General features: G+C 44.6%; 1 protein-coding gene across 7 annotated transcripts in view; it reads right to left on the reverse strand.

The window, feature by feature from the left end:
• LOC144770911 (uncharacterized) overlaps nt 1-16656 on the reverse strand; it is a 234749-nt gene that overhangs the window by 180072 nt on the left and 38021 nt on the right. For 5 of the 7 annotated variants that reach the window (XM_078655713.1, XM_078655712.1, XM_078655717.1 and 2 more), the window contains one exon: nt 9620-9736. The exons of the other annotated variants lie outside the window; for them this stretch is intronic. In XM_078655713.1, the coding sequence (XP_078511839.1) occupies nt 9620-9736 (117 nt within the window). The remainder of the gene's footprint in view (nt 1-9619; nt 9737-16656) is intronic. 7 annotated transcript variants of the gene reach the window in all.

The raw sequence follows: 16656 nt of genomic DNA on the forward strand, positions 1-16656 counted from the left end.
ATGAAACAAAACATGAGCCCGAAAAGTCAGGGGGGACCATGTATAGGCTCTATCATGGCAGATGAAATAGGTACCCTTAGCTGCTAAAAACGAAAGGGAAGTCTGGGCTGCAAAAACATACGTTTTAGTGCAGGTACTCTTCCCTAACTGAGCTCTGGGATTCGTGCCATTACCTTGCAGACACAGATGACCCTTATGGGGTACAATCCAAATCGGGGAAGATCTCTTAGCTTGCTGTTTCTCACTCAGAGTAGCTCCATATCCGGTTAAGTTCCATCCTATGTATACTAGTGTCTCATCTCTCGGGATAGTCTCATAAGAAATACCTTCCTTAATCATGTCTACTATACCCTTAACTAGAGAACTATTTTTAGGATTGTCTGTTACAGAACGTAGGGGGTAGACTTCATGTGCGTATATGAACATTGTTCTGTATGCCCACACAGAACCGTTGTGACTGAATGGCAGGACCAGATAAGGAATACCTTTATCCGTTGTGTGAGGCATAAGACCACACACCCAACAGTTAGTTGTGTTCATTACTAGTTGGTGTTGGTGCAAAAGCTGAACAAAGGAGTTATTTATGAACTCTAATCTCCTAGTGGATTCGTGTTCAGGAAGGAGTTGAAAAGAATGAGAGGAAACAGTAGGAGGAGGTATGGGCGATGCAGTGGGTGTAAAGGTTACACGAAAAGAGAACAAAACTTAACTTATTAAAAATATCATCACACTGAATAACATACAGATGCACAATATCAAGAAGCTTTTCCTTGTCATAATTTTACATAATCTGTGTTTAAAGTTCATTGGTTTGGCAGGTCTCTCCATCTCTGAAAACTCCATCCTCTCTAAAGTGCTGCACGCGACGGGAGGTTGATTCTGCTAAGAAATGCTTCTGTCAGTCCAGGGCAACTCCCTTTAGACCAACCAGAACTGCCGACCTAACGTCGTCAGCTGCACCCCAAAGACTTTAAGCAATCGCGGCCCTAGCAGCGGAACCCGGATGGCGGTTCGAAAAACAAAAATAAGCAAGTTTTCAGATGGGAGAGCTGCACTTTCAAAAATAGCACTTGAAGGAAAAAAATAAATATTTTATTAGTCCATAGGTCTCGGCCTCAAATTATAGCGCTTCTTTCCCGGTACTGTCTGGTCCTGAAACAGAAGTTCAGGCTCCAAAGTGTTCAATCGCTTGGATGGTGGCACAGCTTCTTGCAAAATGTCCTCACTTTCTTGTTCGGAGTTAGTTCCTTTTACACGTGCATCACTGAAAGGTAGGAAACGTGGCACGGTGTTTGTTTCTGAGTCAGCGACACCCTTCTGGACCCACTGGTCATACGGCAGAGGTAAAGGGATTCTTTTACAGTGGACCCCGTGGATCCAGTTGGCCTTCCCCTCCACTCGAACGGCTGATCTTGTGGAAAGAAGGACGAGGTGCGGTCCGGTCCTCCTGGGCTGGTCGTTCTTCGTTCTCTGGAAGTTCTTGACCAACACCCAGGATCCAGGGTCGATCCGATGTCCTGGAGTCTCAGAGACCGGAGGCAGGGTGTCGTGAACCTGTTGATGCAAAACACGCAATTTAGCCATCAATTCGTATAGATAATCAAGCAAAACAGGGTGTTCAATCTCACTGAACTTAGTGGGTCTAGGCACTCCCCATATGTTGGCCGGGCGGCCAAAGATTATCTCGTAGGGGCTAAGTTTCACTTGTGAATGCACAGTCATTCTGGTGGACAGGAGTGCTAAGGGTAGAGCGTCAGGCCATTTAAGACCCGTGCTCGCTTGGATTTTGGCCAATTTAAGTTTTAAAGTGCCGTTGTATCATTCTACTAATCCAGCTGATTGGGGGTGATTTGCAGCGTGGAACCTCTGTTGAATACCTAGCCCTTCACACACTCTCTTCATCACACGACCCACAAATTCACTTCCGTTATCGCTCCAGACCATTCTAGGCATTCCAAATCTGGGGAAGTACTCTTTCACAAGGGCTTTTGCTGTGGATAAGGCAGTATTGTCTTTTAGGGGGTATGCTTCTACCCATCTTGAGAAGGCACAAACAACAACGAGTACGTATTTTAAATTGTTGCACCTCTCCATGTGAATGAAATCTAGCTGCAAAACCTCAAACGGATACGTAGGAGGTGCAAAATGACAAGCTGGAGTTGGGGTCCCCCTACCAGGATTGTGTTTCAGACACACCATGCAATTCTTGACCACATTCTCTGCACACTTGGGAATTCCTGAATTTTGCCATACTGGAGCCAACAACTTACAAATCCCTTTCACACTGATGTGAGCCATTCCATGAGCCATTGTAACCACTGCAAGCACATATGCATCGGGTAACAACCATCTCTGATGCTCTGACAATTCAATCCAACAGCCATTTGCATCCATTCTACCCGTACTTTCTCTCCACATGCTCAACTCTTTCTCTGTAGCCTCAGCTTGAATAGACTTCACACTCTCTATCGTGTCCTCACACATTCCAACATCACCAACCCATCTTGCAGGGCCTGCAACATACATTCGGCTCATCACATTCCTTGCAGTTTCTTTCGCGATTTCGTCAGCAAATGCATTTCCACGACCAACATCATCAGTCACCTTCTTGTGAGCACTACATTTCACAATCGCCACTTGCAGAGGCATGGTCAGTGATTCAAGAAGCTCATTCACCAACTGACCATGCTAAATCTTAGCTCCATGCGAAGTCAGGAATCCACGTTCTTTCCACAGCCGTCCAAAACTGTGAGCCACACCAAAAGCATACTGGCTGTCGGTATAGACAGTCACTTTCATTCCTTTTGACAACACACATGCTCTCGTAAGTGCAATCAATTCTGCTGCTTGAGCTGAATTATGTGGAATACGTGCAGCTTCAACAATTGTATGCAAAGTCGTGACAGCATATGCTGCAGTCGTGTCACCATTCGGAAGCTTGAAGCATGAACCATCCACCCATAATGTACCGTCACATTTAGCAAGAGGAGTGTCTAGGAGATCTATTCTCCCTTTCGTTTCTTCCTCTGTTCTAAGAAAACAATCATGCTGTTCTGAAGCATCTAATTCCTCTACAATTGGCAACAACGTAGCTGGGTTGAGTGTGTTGCATCTTTTTATGTGCACATGACTCGCTAACAAGGTTAATTCGTAACCTGACAATCGAGCACTAGTTAAGTGCTGTGTCTTGGTTCTATTTAACAACGTCTCTACTGCATGTGGGACCATCACGACTAGTGTATTGTTCATTACTAGACCAGCAGACTGTCGAATAGAAACAGCTGCTGCTGCTGTAGCTCTTAAACAACTTGGCAACGCTCTAGCTACTGGATCCAAAGTCGACGAAAAATATGCACATGGACGCTGTTTGTCCCCAAATAACTGAGTCAAAACTGACAATGCACAACCTTGTTTCTCATGGACATACAATGTAAAGGGCTTACTGTAGTTGGGGGTACCTAACACAGGGTCCGAACATAATGCTGTGCGCAATTCAGAAAAACTTTTCTGACACTCTTCAGACCAAGGAATGGGATTGGGTGTATCTTTACACGTTAATGCCACCAAAGGTTTGGCTAATAACGAAAAATTTGGAATCCACTGTCTACAGTACGATGTAATGCCCAAGAAAGCACGCACTTCTCTCTGTGTTTTTGGCACACTCAATTTCGCTATTGCCTGAATTCTTTCTGGGGTCAGTTTCCTTCCCTCCTTCGATAAGAGGTGACCTAAGTAGGTCACTTCTTGTCGGCAATATTGTAATTTGGAAAGTGACACTTTGTGATTCAAATCAACCAGATGACGCAACAATGACAACGTGGCTTTCTTACATATTTCCTCAGTATCTGCAGCAATAAGCAAATCATCAACGTACTGTACAAGAGTAGCACCTTCAGGTAAAACAATCGTATCAAGCTGTGTCTTTAGAGCGTGACTATATATTGATGGACTTTCACAGTAGCCCTGAGGAGCGCGTTTAAAGCGGAAACTGCGTCCTCCTAAACTGAAGGAAAAATATGCCTGCTCTCCTCAGCAATCGGGATGCTGAAGAAGGCATTCTTCAAGTCAATCACCGAAAACCAGGTGGCAGAAGCTGGAATCATGGTCAATAGGGCAGTAATGTCGGGGACAACTGGAAATTGTGGCACAACTATTTTATTGACCTCTCTAAGATCAATCACGAATCTGTACACAGGTGGCTGAGAGGGATCAGTTCGTTTTAAAACAGGCAGAACAGGGCTATTGCAAACGTTGCCTCTTGTCTCTTCAATCACATCTTTTTCAATCAGTTCGTAAACGATCGCTAGCAAAGCTTTTTCACCTTCACTAGAAATTTTGTATTGGGGAATACGTGGCATTCTAACATTGGCTTTCAATGTTACAACATATGGTGGTATTTCCAAAAGACCTACATCATTAGGACCAGTAGCCCAAAGAATATTAGGGAGAGATGACAATTCTGTTGGAAGTTTGTCTCTCGACAAATACATTGGAGAAACCACTTTCTTACCCAGTGTAAGTTGTACTCCAGACGGAGAACAGTACAAAGTCGCATGCAATCTTTTTAGCAAATCTAATCCTAGCAAGTTTTCACCACAACCTGTTGTCAGAATAAGGGGTGCTTCGAATTCACAAGGTCCAACAGAAAGGGACAAAGGGTCAGAAATCGGATTTCTAACTGGGGCGCCAGAAAAACCTACAGATACATTCATTTCGCCAGACAAAGGTGCGCCAGGGAGTTTGGAGTGCATAATAGAACTCTTTGTAGCACCAGTATCCAACAGAAAAGGCTCTGACACACCGGATGTAATCACCTCAACGTAGGGTCCACTCTGATCTACTGGAACTGAAACAACTCCCTCTCTTTGTCTATGGCTGTCCTAGCAATCATTTCCTTCCCAATGTTCATCTTCTGCATAGTAATCGTCAGCATAGTACTGAGCTGTCCTAGCAGATGCGTTATTCTGCTGATCAAACCTATTCATCGAATTTTGAGGTGGAAGAGACTGTGTGTTCTGGGGGAAATTTCCATGTCCTCTACCTCTAGACGCTTGCTGAACACCTCGACCTCTTACACCAGAAGCACCATTTGCACGCTGTAATAAAATAGGACAACTATACTTGAAATGACGCTCTTCTTTACAATATGAACACTGATTGGGGCCTACAGGGACACGTGGTTGAGTATACTCGACTTTTTGCGAGTTCCTCTGATACTGTTGAGGCTGCTGATAATTATTCTGATAGTTACTCTGACCACTATTATTTTGACCACCACTATTCTGGCCACCACCACCACGTGGCGGATATGCTTGCTGTAACAAAACCTTCGTTTTTAACTCTTTAGTTTTCTTTTCTGCTCTATCTTTCTCGTCTTTGTCTCGATTCCCGTAATATAGTGCAGTAGCCAATATCTGTGCTGAGGAGGAAACTGCCCATGAACTCTGAGTCTTTTAACTTTTTACACAACTCTGGAAGCAGATTGTGCACGAATTTATCGACGAACAATCGCTGACCACCTTCTGTGCTCATATCTTGACCACTGTGGTCGACAAATGTCTCTTCAAACCTGGTGAAGAAATCTGAGACCGTTTCATCTTTCCTCTGCTTACATGCAGACAACTTATCCCAATTTACACGTATTGCAGGCATTATCGTTTTCATGTAATCAATTATTTTACCAGGAAGTTCGGCTACTAAAGGCTCAGGCTTAGCACCACCAAATTGTCGGGCATCTGCAGCAGTAATATTAGCCCATGAGTCACCTAACTCCTGATCATGATCTACATGACGAATCTTACCCCATAAAGGCTGTGGAACAACATTCCCAAATAACATATCGATATCGGCTAAATTCATTATACATGACCCAGCAGTTTGTGACAACTCTTTGTAATACCCTGCGGGATTTTTACGGGGATCAGGTAATGTCTGTTTAAGGGCTAAAACTTCAGCTCGCCTCCATGGGACATGTACCCACACACGCTGAAAGTGAGGCTGCATCACCCTCTCTCCATTGTGGGGGAACTTCTCTCATGGGGTACTGTCGCGCCTTTTTCCTACCATGCTCAAATAGCGACTGAGAAGGGCTCCCCTTACTCCGATATGACAACAATATCTCAACCGCTCTCTTGACATCGCGACCTACAATCATGCCCTCTGCGAAATTGAACCGCACACGACACAATTCTTGTGGGTTGTATTCCAGATCATTGTCTTCCAAATCCTCACAGAGAAAAACACACATTTGTTCAAAGACATATCTCTGCGTCGGTGCTTCCCATTGACGGAAGACTTCCATGACTGAATCTACATCATACTTTACAGTGTCCATAACCCATTTATGCGCTAAACGATTCAGTGAATCTCTCTTGATAGTCAGGCAGGTGACTTCGCAACTGTCTTCGTCCCATGTTAGGGGTCGTAGTAGGCGACCCAAAAAGAGGTGAGAAAAGATTAGTAACAGTGTTGGCCATTTTCTGCCGAACGGAAGGAGAAACTGAAGGAAGAACGGGTGGAAAAACAGGGTGAGATAAGGCAGGGGCAGAAGCAATAGCAGAGGGATCATTAGGAGAAGTAGAAGGTGCACTAGGCAAAGTGGTAGAAAGCACAGGTGAAACAGATGTGATCGGTGGGCCTTGAGGAGGCTGCACCAAAGGAGCAGGAGCCAGCTGAAGAACAGCTGGTGGGTGCTGTGGAGGAACAGGAGGCAATGCAACCACGGGTTGCGCAGCTAAAGGTTGCAGAGGTGCTGTAGCATTTTGCGCATAGGGGGGTGGTGAACTTAATAAATGCGACATTAACGGATCTTTTTCACGCTCTTTTGCTGCCTCTTGCTGAAGAGACGGCAAAACTGGATAGCATTTATCTATTACCATTTTACGTTGCCTGTGCAACTGCTCACTCATCTGTTCTTCTTCATTGTTTTTAAACTGCATAGCAGCTTGCATTACCGAAATTCCCCCTTCTCTCTTATTTTTCTTTGCTAATTTAATTTCCTTTTGTTTGGCCTCCTTACGCCATAGGCAGAAAGAGTCAAACATCGCCGGCCGGGCTTTCTTCTTGAAAAGTTTAATTTCAAGATTATCTAAAATTTCTGTGTCAAAGCTACCATATTGGGGCCATTTTAAAACACCATCTTTTCTGGTGTATTTGATCCACACCTCATTATATGTGATCGGGCCTACTCCATGTTTTACATATAACTCGTAAGTTGGAGTTCCAACTGGAGGAACCGGACATGAGTCCTCCAATCGGGAGTCCCTATTATTACAACCAAGACAAAACAAATTTCCAAGTCTAAGACCAGGCATCTTCGCTCTCTAGTCTAGCTCCAAACTTCAAAGGATTATCGATTACGATATTCTCGTGAATACACGAGTCCTTCGGCTTTGGCACTTGCAAGTTCCAAATCAAAACCAACTAAGGACTGGGAGACGCTCCACTTATACTTAACTGAAATATCGATGACGTCACCAGAAGACTCGTCTTAGTGTTTCGCTCTACCAAACTTCAAGGGTCCAAATCAGGGCGATAGCCAGGGCAGCAGTCCTTCGTAGCCGTCGGGAAGCGGGGAACCTCTCAGCAAAGACTTTCGGGCCACGTCGACATGCAGGGGTCGATGTAGTGGCAGGCCTTCCTCCAGAATTTCCTCACGAAGCTCCTCACGAACCTCTGGCTGGACTGGTACCGTTGGTATCGCCGCAAATGTTGGGCGCCAACTGAGGTACTGGGTTTTTCAGAACCGGTACTGAACCGGCAACCCAGCGGTGCCAGGGTACACCCAAAGACCTCGGGTACTTTCCTGATTCAGACCACAGAAACTCAGAGTCTTCTAGGTGAAGTCAAGGATCCATTTTATTGGCTGCAACCAAGGTAACAAGAGTCCTAGAAGTACAACACACGGGATGTATGTTCTCAGGAGACTGCTCGAATTCACAAAACCAGGCTTCTCTTTTTATACAAAATATTCAGCTTCAGGCAAACATTCTTAAATTTACAGTATACTATTAACATTTTCGTTACAATGGGAAAAGCAGAGTCATGGTGACATGTCCATATTTCACTTCGTCCAGCCCAAAATAAATTACCCGGCAAGGTCCGGTATTTCCATCAGATATCAGTGGACCCCTAATAGAAACGGGCACCTCCCCATCATAAAGCAAGAGAGAGAAATGAGCAGGGAAAGATGTGAGCAAGATTCGGCAGGGTGTGTGTGCGATAAGAAGGTTTTATGGCTTGTTGAGCCTTGATGTTATCTTGTTCGGCCACTGGAGAGGAACTGACCTAACAGGTTTGGCCTGGGGCAATGGTTCCAACTTGCACAGGTCATAGGAAAGTCGATTAAGGTGTGCGTGTCCTTTGGGATTGAATTTAGCTGGATTAAAGCCTATGTAAAGGGCAACTTACAAAATGGCTGCCATACATAAAATGGAAGCCGGGGGTTCAGAACGATAATGGCGATTTCGAGGTGAAATCGTCACTCGAATATGCTGAAAATGCTTGTACATGGTGTAGTCGTCATTCTCGGTCTTTTGATACTAAATTCGTCATGTTATGATGAAGTTTTATTCTCGAGTCTGAATTATTACATGAGTTCAGAATTTTCAGAACCACACTCATGACGGAGTGGTTCCGTCATGAGCTCCGGTTGATCTGTGCTAATGACGGAACCACTCCGTTATGGCCCGCCCGCTCAATAGAACAAGCAAGCAAGCAAGAGCAAGGAAAAACATAGTTTGGAATGGTCTATACAGTCGAAAAAATGTGAACAAGCCATACAGAAGATGATTCTCCGTACATGATGGAAGCGATATCACCAATTAGTTCCTAAGTAGCGGGCTCGCTGTGTTACCTGACAAAAACATAAGGCCCCTTGACTGAGATTTCAATGCCATTAGCTTTCAGTTTGCTGAGGAAGACCTGAAAGATGCGAACAGCATCGAATAGTATCAGACAATGGGAGAGGTCGTAAATGGCCATGGCTCCCACTGAATTTAATATTAGATCAGTAATTACTAGCAAACCTCTGGACCAGGAAGGCTATCCACATTCCAAGAAACAGCAAACCACACCCCAGGAGTCACTGATTTTCTACTGACTTTAAACACAGCAATACTGTGCTCTTCTAGGACACACTACACTGTCCCCAGAACGCAGTCTACTGCCCAATCCCCAAGACTCCATTCACTTAACTCTGGACATCGCTCTCCACAAAGCCAACACTCTGTATTCCCCCATAGTACAAAGCCAACAGGTCTAGTGTTAATTTGGTAGCAGAAGGAAAAGTAGGCATTCACAAATGCAGCTGTCTGCATTAGTGCATTCAAGCCAGACATGTTGACTTTGTCAATGCCTGTTCTATATACAGTTATTACTCTATGGAGTATCATTTAACCTTAAGAAATGTAAGTTTGAGTGTTCAAAACTAAGGCATTGGGAGGCTCAGTGGCTTTGCTAAAGAAGCATGTGGTTTAACCAGATTGTGGCACACCGAAAGCATCTATCAGACTTGGCTTTTAAAAGACATGACTTTTGATGAAGCATACATGTAATAATAAGTCCTAACAGATGGTACTATAAAGACGCTCTTTGTAATTCAACAGGTTAATTCAACAACCTAGTACGGTGTCCTGATCTGCACTAAGGTCGTCGAAGCGTGCACTATCCTGGGTGTAGGGATGACACTTCGAAGGCGGATCTTCTCCTATTATCCTTAAAGACAAGTCACTTTCACCTAGTAAATACAGAACAGAAAAGACATAAGTATCTTCACACTTGACTATCATTGGAATAGTCATTAACAGGAAAAAGCTAAATCAGTTGTATACACGCAATATGCCCAGTTGCATGGGTTTTATTCTTGGAAGAAAGAGAGGCCTATGGCTGCTTCTTGGGGAGGGGGGAAGGGGAGGGGGGAGGAGGGGGTTGGATGTGTGTTTTTGTTGGTTTTTTGGCCCCAGGCTCCCCCTAACAATTCAAGGTGGATTAGGGTATCCCTACCCTGATCCCTATATAGTTTTTTCATCTATTTTGAGCTGATGTAACCATTTATCGCTTCATATTGTATTGTGTATCTTGTAGCGATGTTATTTTCCTTAAATACACATAAATAAAAAAGAGAAGGAACCAAGGCCATACACATGCTACTAATATGCTTTCACTTCCATGATTTGCATTGGCCATGAACGCCTCATAAATGTTTTTATACATAAAAGCTCCTATTGACTGGAAAGAAAGAGGCTCGACTACAGTAGGGGATTTATACGAAGGATCGGTATGACTTGCTAGAGGGGTACTTTTTATCACACGCTGCACTTACAACAGCTATTCTTCAGCACTGGAAAGAGGGCCTCATCGAACCACAAAAGTCACTGGGATGTCAGTACCTGGTAACGGCAGAAGGAACCTTCAAGGTGGTCACATGCCTATATAGACGACTTACGCAGGAGACGATGCTGCCGCTGACTATATGATGTCATAAAAGGGAGTAGGACGTGGGAACAGAGATCCTGGACAAAACCTGGGCCGATCTAGTGGAAAGGGCATGGAAAAGTAATAGAAACGCCAGTTTCCAGTTGGTGCATTTTTACATCTTGCATAGGGCCTACTTTACTCCAGTGAAAAGTTAAAAATACTTTAATACTGGCTCAGATAATTGCCCGCGCTGCCATAGGGAGGGAGATGATTTTCACCACATGTTTTTGGGGTGCTCACACTTAAACGTATATTGGCATGAGGTAGTGGCATTCCTTAACACAATCACTGACAGGGAATTGGAATTGGCTGTGTATACTGCTTTGGTTTCCTCACACGGCCAAGAATAAAATCACTAGCAAGTTTATAGACATGGGTCTCCTACTGGCTAAACAGGAGATTACAATGCATTGGAAAGCACAAAGGGGGCCCAGTATAGCTCGCTGGAAAAAAGAGTTTACTAAATGGGCAGACTGCGAAGGAATAGTCCGAATGCAGATGGCAAAGAGGGTGGGAAGCAAGAAAGCACTAAATGTGGCAAAGGCGTGGGAAACATTGGTCGTGCTCCTCAAAATCCCTGACGACGATAGCGATGAAGACCCCGGGACACCTGTGCCTACCATGGGAGATCAGGAAGTCTGCACCTAAGCACGACTGCCCAAGGGGACACTGATAAAGGACAGTGCAATGCCTATATAGTGGCTGAACATAATCCTTAATTCCGATGCACTTGGTATATCAAGAAGGTACAATATAGCATCTGCATACCACACCTTGTTGGAAAGTACTAGACGTGGCATGCCTGAGGGGGCAGGGCGGGAGGGGGTAATGTTGGGGAGTTAGATTAGGGTTCATTTTTTACATTGACTGGCACAACTGTTATGAGCAAGCCATATAATGTGAGATTAAATTACATGGTTTCATGTATAGTCGAACTCTAATTAAAATTTGTTTAAAAAAAATAAAAAATAAAAATAAGAGCTCCTATTGACAGAATGGAATCGCAATGTGACAATGAAATCAATAAATGAGTTTGTGGCTAGGATATATTGTGTCCCAACCTGCTGTGGTGAAACAAGCACCTTGAGTAGGATGCGTTGACTCCGGCACATGCATAAAAACCTGTTTTCGCCATATTGGTGTTAAAGAGTCAAACCCCATGACAGATTCAACAGTAAGGACGTGCAACTCAGCAGTGTAACTGTTGAGAAATATTTACACTCAGCTTATGAGCATTACTAGACAAACTTGTAACACACCAATACTCTGGAACTCATCACACTCTACTAAGTAGTAGTAAGTGGAAGGCAGAATTGCTGATTTATTTAGATTTTTCTTTAGAACCTTGCTATGGTAGACTAATCAAACATACCAGTGCTTATATTTTTCACAACTCTCATTTCTTCGGAGGCCGCCTGGTCGCGGACATTCTGGCCCCCTCGTGTGCAATCACAAATAAAATATCAGGGTCAGTGACAGAATAATAATCTATCAAAAGAAATTCTGTGTTGAAGGCATTAAATCTCATGCAAGGAGCAACAGGAAAACGTCAATGACAGACGCAAAGATGTTGAAAAGATCCACAGAATTATATTTCAAAACAATTTGGGTCCGATTCACAGAACTAACTTAAGACAAAATGCTAAACTTACTACCATTTACTCATTTTGATATTCACAGAAGGCAATTACTCATTGAGCCCTCGAGAAAGACTGGAGAAGGGAACCAACTCCGGACAACATGACCACCCTCAAGCTTGCCACCCGGAAGCACCACCAACTGATCCGCGCCACCAAGAAAACTGCATTCAAGGACCGGCTGGACAACAACGCACACAACTGCAAGGAACTCTTCAACATCGTGAAAGAGCTCTCCAACCCCAACGCCGGAAACAACGACATCACCCCTTCGCAAGACCTCTGCAATTCCCTCGCCTCCTACTTCCACAACAAGATCGCGGACATACACAACAGCTTCAGCACTCAACCGACGCACGCCACGACCGAACACAACCAGCCGCCTGAAACTGAACTCAGACAAGACGGAAGTCCTCATCCTGGGCTCCTCGCCCTCCGCCTGGGATGACTACTGGTGGCCCCACGCCCTCGCCGCCGTCCCCCGCATCCGAAGAGCGACAACAGGAGGAAGGTCCTTCTCCTACCTGGCCGCCAAGACTTGGAACTCCCTTCCGACCCACCTCCGCCTGACCCAGGACCACCTCTCCTTCAGGAAGAAGCTCAAGACCTGGCTGTTCGAGCAGTAGCAGCACCCCCCCCCTAGCGCCTTGAGACCCTCCGGGTGAGTAGTGCGCTCTATAAATGTCTTTGATTGATTGATTGATTGATGATTTTGTCTTAAGTTAGTTCTGTGAATCGGGCCCTCCATTTCCCAATCCTCATTTGTGCTTCCTCCTTTTCATCGACAAGACATTAACAATGAATTTTACTGAGAGGTCTATTGCAGCGAGTTAAAAACAGGGATTGCACCATCACAAATATCTCAATGTCTTTGCACTGTCCCTTTTGCTGCAATGCTTTGGGGTTCACTGACACGAAACATGTGCAATAGGTTGTGATCCCGCTGTCCCAGGTGATATAATATGATATAGCATATTTATAGCGCGCACTAATACTCAAGAGTGTCCTGGCGCGGGCGAGCTGGGAAAGAAGGAAAGGTCAGTTAGATGGTCAGGCTAAACAGTTGAGTTTTAACACATTTTTTAAAGAGATGAAATTCTTGAGTCGACTGAAGATCTATAGGGAGCGAGTTCCAGGCTGCTGCGGCTTTAACAAACAGTGACTGGCCTCCCATGCGGACTCTGTGGAAGCGCGGGACAATCACCCGGTGGAGGGAGGCAGATTGCAGAGGCCGGTTCGGCACATAGAAGGCAAAGCGCTTCCTAAGATAAGTAGGACCGTGTCCATGCAGGGCCCGGTGGGCCAGGGTGATAGCCTTAAACTGAACTAGCTGCGCCACCGGAAGCCAATGCAGATCCCGTAAATATTGCCTAGCGCTGGATCGATTTGCACCATTGTGCATGAGTCTAGCCGTGGCATTCTGTATTGTTTGAAGTTTTTGCAGCAGATAGCCAGGTAAGCCTATGAACAAAGCATTTGCATAGTCTAGCCGCGAGAGGATTAGAGCACGAGCAACTGGTCCTTGGCCACTCTCGAGAGCAGGGGGAAGATCCTTCTGAGTATTTTGAGGGTTCCAAAACAGACCCAGGTCAATTTTTTAACGTGGTTAATAAACCGAAGGTCCTTGCTGAACCCCACCCCCAGATTTTTTACAGGTCCGTCATCAAAGCGCCGGCAAGGAAATTGAGACAGCCAAAGAGATTGTCTGAAGTCCGAGGGAAACTGGCCGTACAGGAGAACCTCAGACTTGTCCTTGTTGCACTTCAAAGAGGCCTGGGCTAACCAGCAGAATACTGATGCTAGGCACGACTGGGCGATGGTAGTGTCCAGATCGGGCCCTTCCATGTGAATAGCAGCTGAGTATCGTCATTATATGCTATCACTTTAGCACCAAGCTTCTCCGCAAGATAGACCAGAGGGGTTAAGTAGATATTAAATAAAAGGGGGCTCAGAGTGGAGCCCTGCGGAACCCCCGTAGCAAGGTTCTTAACCGAGGAAGAGCAGGAAGCCATACAGACCTACTGCGTGCGAAAGTCCAAAAAAGACTTGACCCACTCCCAGACTAGGCCAGAGATACCAACAGCAGAGAGCCGAGCCAGAAGCAGCTGGTGGGGCACCGTATTGAAGGCGGCAGAGAGGTCTAGTAAAATCAGGGCCGCCCTACCGCCCCCGTCAAGACACTCCCTGATTGCCTCTGACATCTCCACCAGGGCAGTCTCCGTACTATAGGCATATCTGAACCCCGACTGAGCTGGGTGCAAAGCACCTGAGGATTCCACAAAAGTCTCAAGCTGCCGAAAAACCATCTTTTCACAGACCTTGGCCAGGGCTGGTAGGAGCGAAATCGGCCTATAGTTGACAGGGACCGCCGGGTCCAAGGTAGGTTTTTTAAGAAGGGGAAGCAATTTCGCTTGTTTCCATTGTGCTGGAACCAAGGTGGTCTGAAGGGAAAGATTCATGATGTCAGTGACAGCTAAACAGACCTCCTTGGCTACCCCAGCTAATACTCGAGCCGGGCACGGATCAGCTGGTGAGCCCCACTTTAGGGAATTGAGGATGGCCAGAATGTCTGCCTCAGCTGCGGCTGTAAATGAGGTAATCTGATGGGGAGACGCACACAGCGAGGAAGGGGGCCCTGGGGAAGAAAGCCCCTCAATACTAGGATGCGAGCCCATACTGTCCTGAATCTTTAGTATCTTGTCTACAAAAAAAGTGGATAACTCCTCACACCATTGTTGTGAAACGGGGAGCACCCGGTGCAGATTTCAGTATCCCCAAATCTCTGAGGGCAGCTGACTAGGCAATCAGACAATCATAGAGGAATACGCATCACTTCTCAGACTCACTTTACACTTTAATCACAGAGATTGTAGAAGCAAATTGATTAACAGAACCTCGTGATTATTCACCAATATGTATCTCATTTAACCATTTATCCAAACTGCCATGTTTGTGATCCTTAGATCGCAGCTATTGCCTATCATTCACTAGGGCTTTGTTGCTTTTAACTTATTTTCACATTTCATTCAATAAATAATTTTGAGTAAAGCAACTCCAAACCATAAAATAAATAATGAACGTACTAACTTCCAACACTCATTTTACTAGAACATAAAATGTGATAAATTCAAGATAAATCATTTACAATGAGCATAAATCACTTATAAATATTACAGAAAAATAACAATACATTGACATGAGTGATAAATGACTGCCATGAACCATACAGGAAGACTCTCAGGCAACATCTTTCACCATTTCTTATGTTTCCTCCATGACTGTCTTCTGTCTGGCAGAACTATAGACATTTGTCATTTGTTATTAACACCCGCTAGACTTTCATTTTAGAAGTATGAGGAATGCTGGGGGAGCTACACGCTAACTTATAAGAAACTCTACCTGAAACAGCACATTTCAAATCTGACGTGCACCTAAAGTCCAAACGAAACCCTTATTGGATAAAAAAAAACAATAGCCAGGAAAAGGCAAAATGTCGTCCTGTTACGTTCTTACAAGCATTATGTAAACATAACCTGATCTATCCTTCTAGGCTCTTTGCCAAGCACAGGTTTGAGCCAACTTGAAGGAACAAGGTACGGCCCATACGTTCCCCCTCAACTTACATAGATATAATGCAAGCAGGGCATGTAAGAATCCCAGAGATAGTCAGGCATACTTGTTTATTGTTACTGTGAGTCAAAAATTAGCTAGCATTCGCGCCAAGAATTTTCAATTCTATTAAGGACACAGAGGCGAGGATTATGCTTTCTCTTTCTTTACTGTTAAATCACAGCAGCCAATAAACACACAGTTAATATGAAAAAAACTACATTGTCCATGATGCTTAGCCTTAGCCACGCCACCTTAGCCCTCATAAGAGCCCTGGTAACAGTTCCCATCTTCCTCTTTCTTTGCTCGAACTTGCAGAAAAATTCCAATAACCAAACAGTCTTATAATAAACATTGAACATATAATCCTCGCCTCCGTGTCCTTAATAGAATTGAAAATTCTTGGCGCGAATGCTAGCTAATTTTTGATTCTATTACAGGACCGGAGGCTTTGGATTATGCTAGTTTAACGCTTTATCAAAAACAGATGTTATGTCTCCCACCAGCTTATAATAATATTGTTTGAATGTCGACTCAGATGACCAATCAGCACAATGCATAATATCCTGAATGTTAGCTCCCAACAAATATGACTTTGATGCCATAGCACCACGCACAGAGTGTGCACCAAACAGTTGAATATCAACACCAGCCTCTTTCATGATAAACTTGAGCCATCTGGCAATGGTGGCAGCGGACACAGGTTTAAAAGGTTTTTGCACAGCAATCAAAAGTTGGGTGACACCAGTCGGTCTCAGAGAACGAGTACATTCCTCATAAGTTTTAAAGCATTGGACCACACATAGTTTGGCATTACTGGGAAAAGCATTATATACAACCTGCCTGGAGAGAGTTTTCGTACGACCAGTAATAGTAAAAGAAACTCCTTCCGGAGTAAATACTCTACCTGTAAATCCAGTGCACGTACATCCGA

Source organism: Lissotriton helveticus, chromosome 7 (assembly GCF_964261635.1).
Source record: "Lissotriton helveticus chromosome 7, aLisHel1.1, whole genome shotgun sequence".
Taxonomy (NCBI): Eukaryota; Metazoa; Chordata; class Amphibia; order Caudata; family Salamandridae; genus Lissotriton; species Lissotriton helveticus.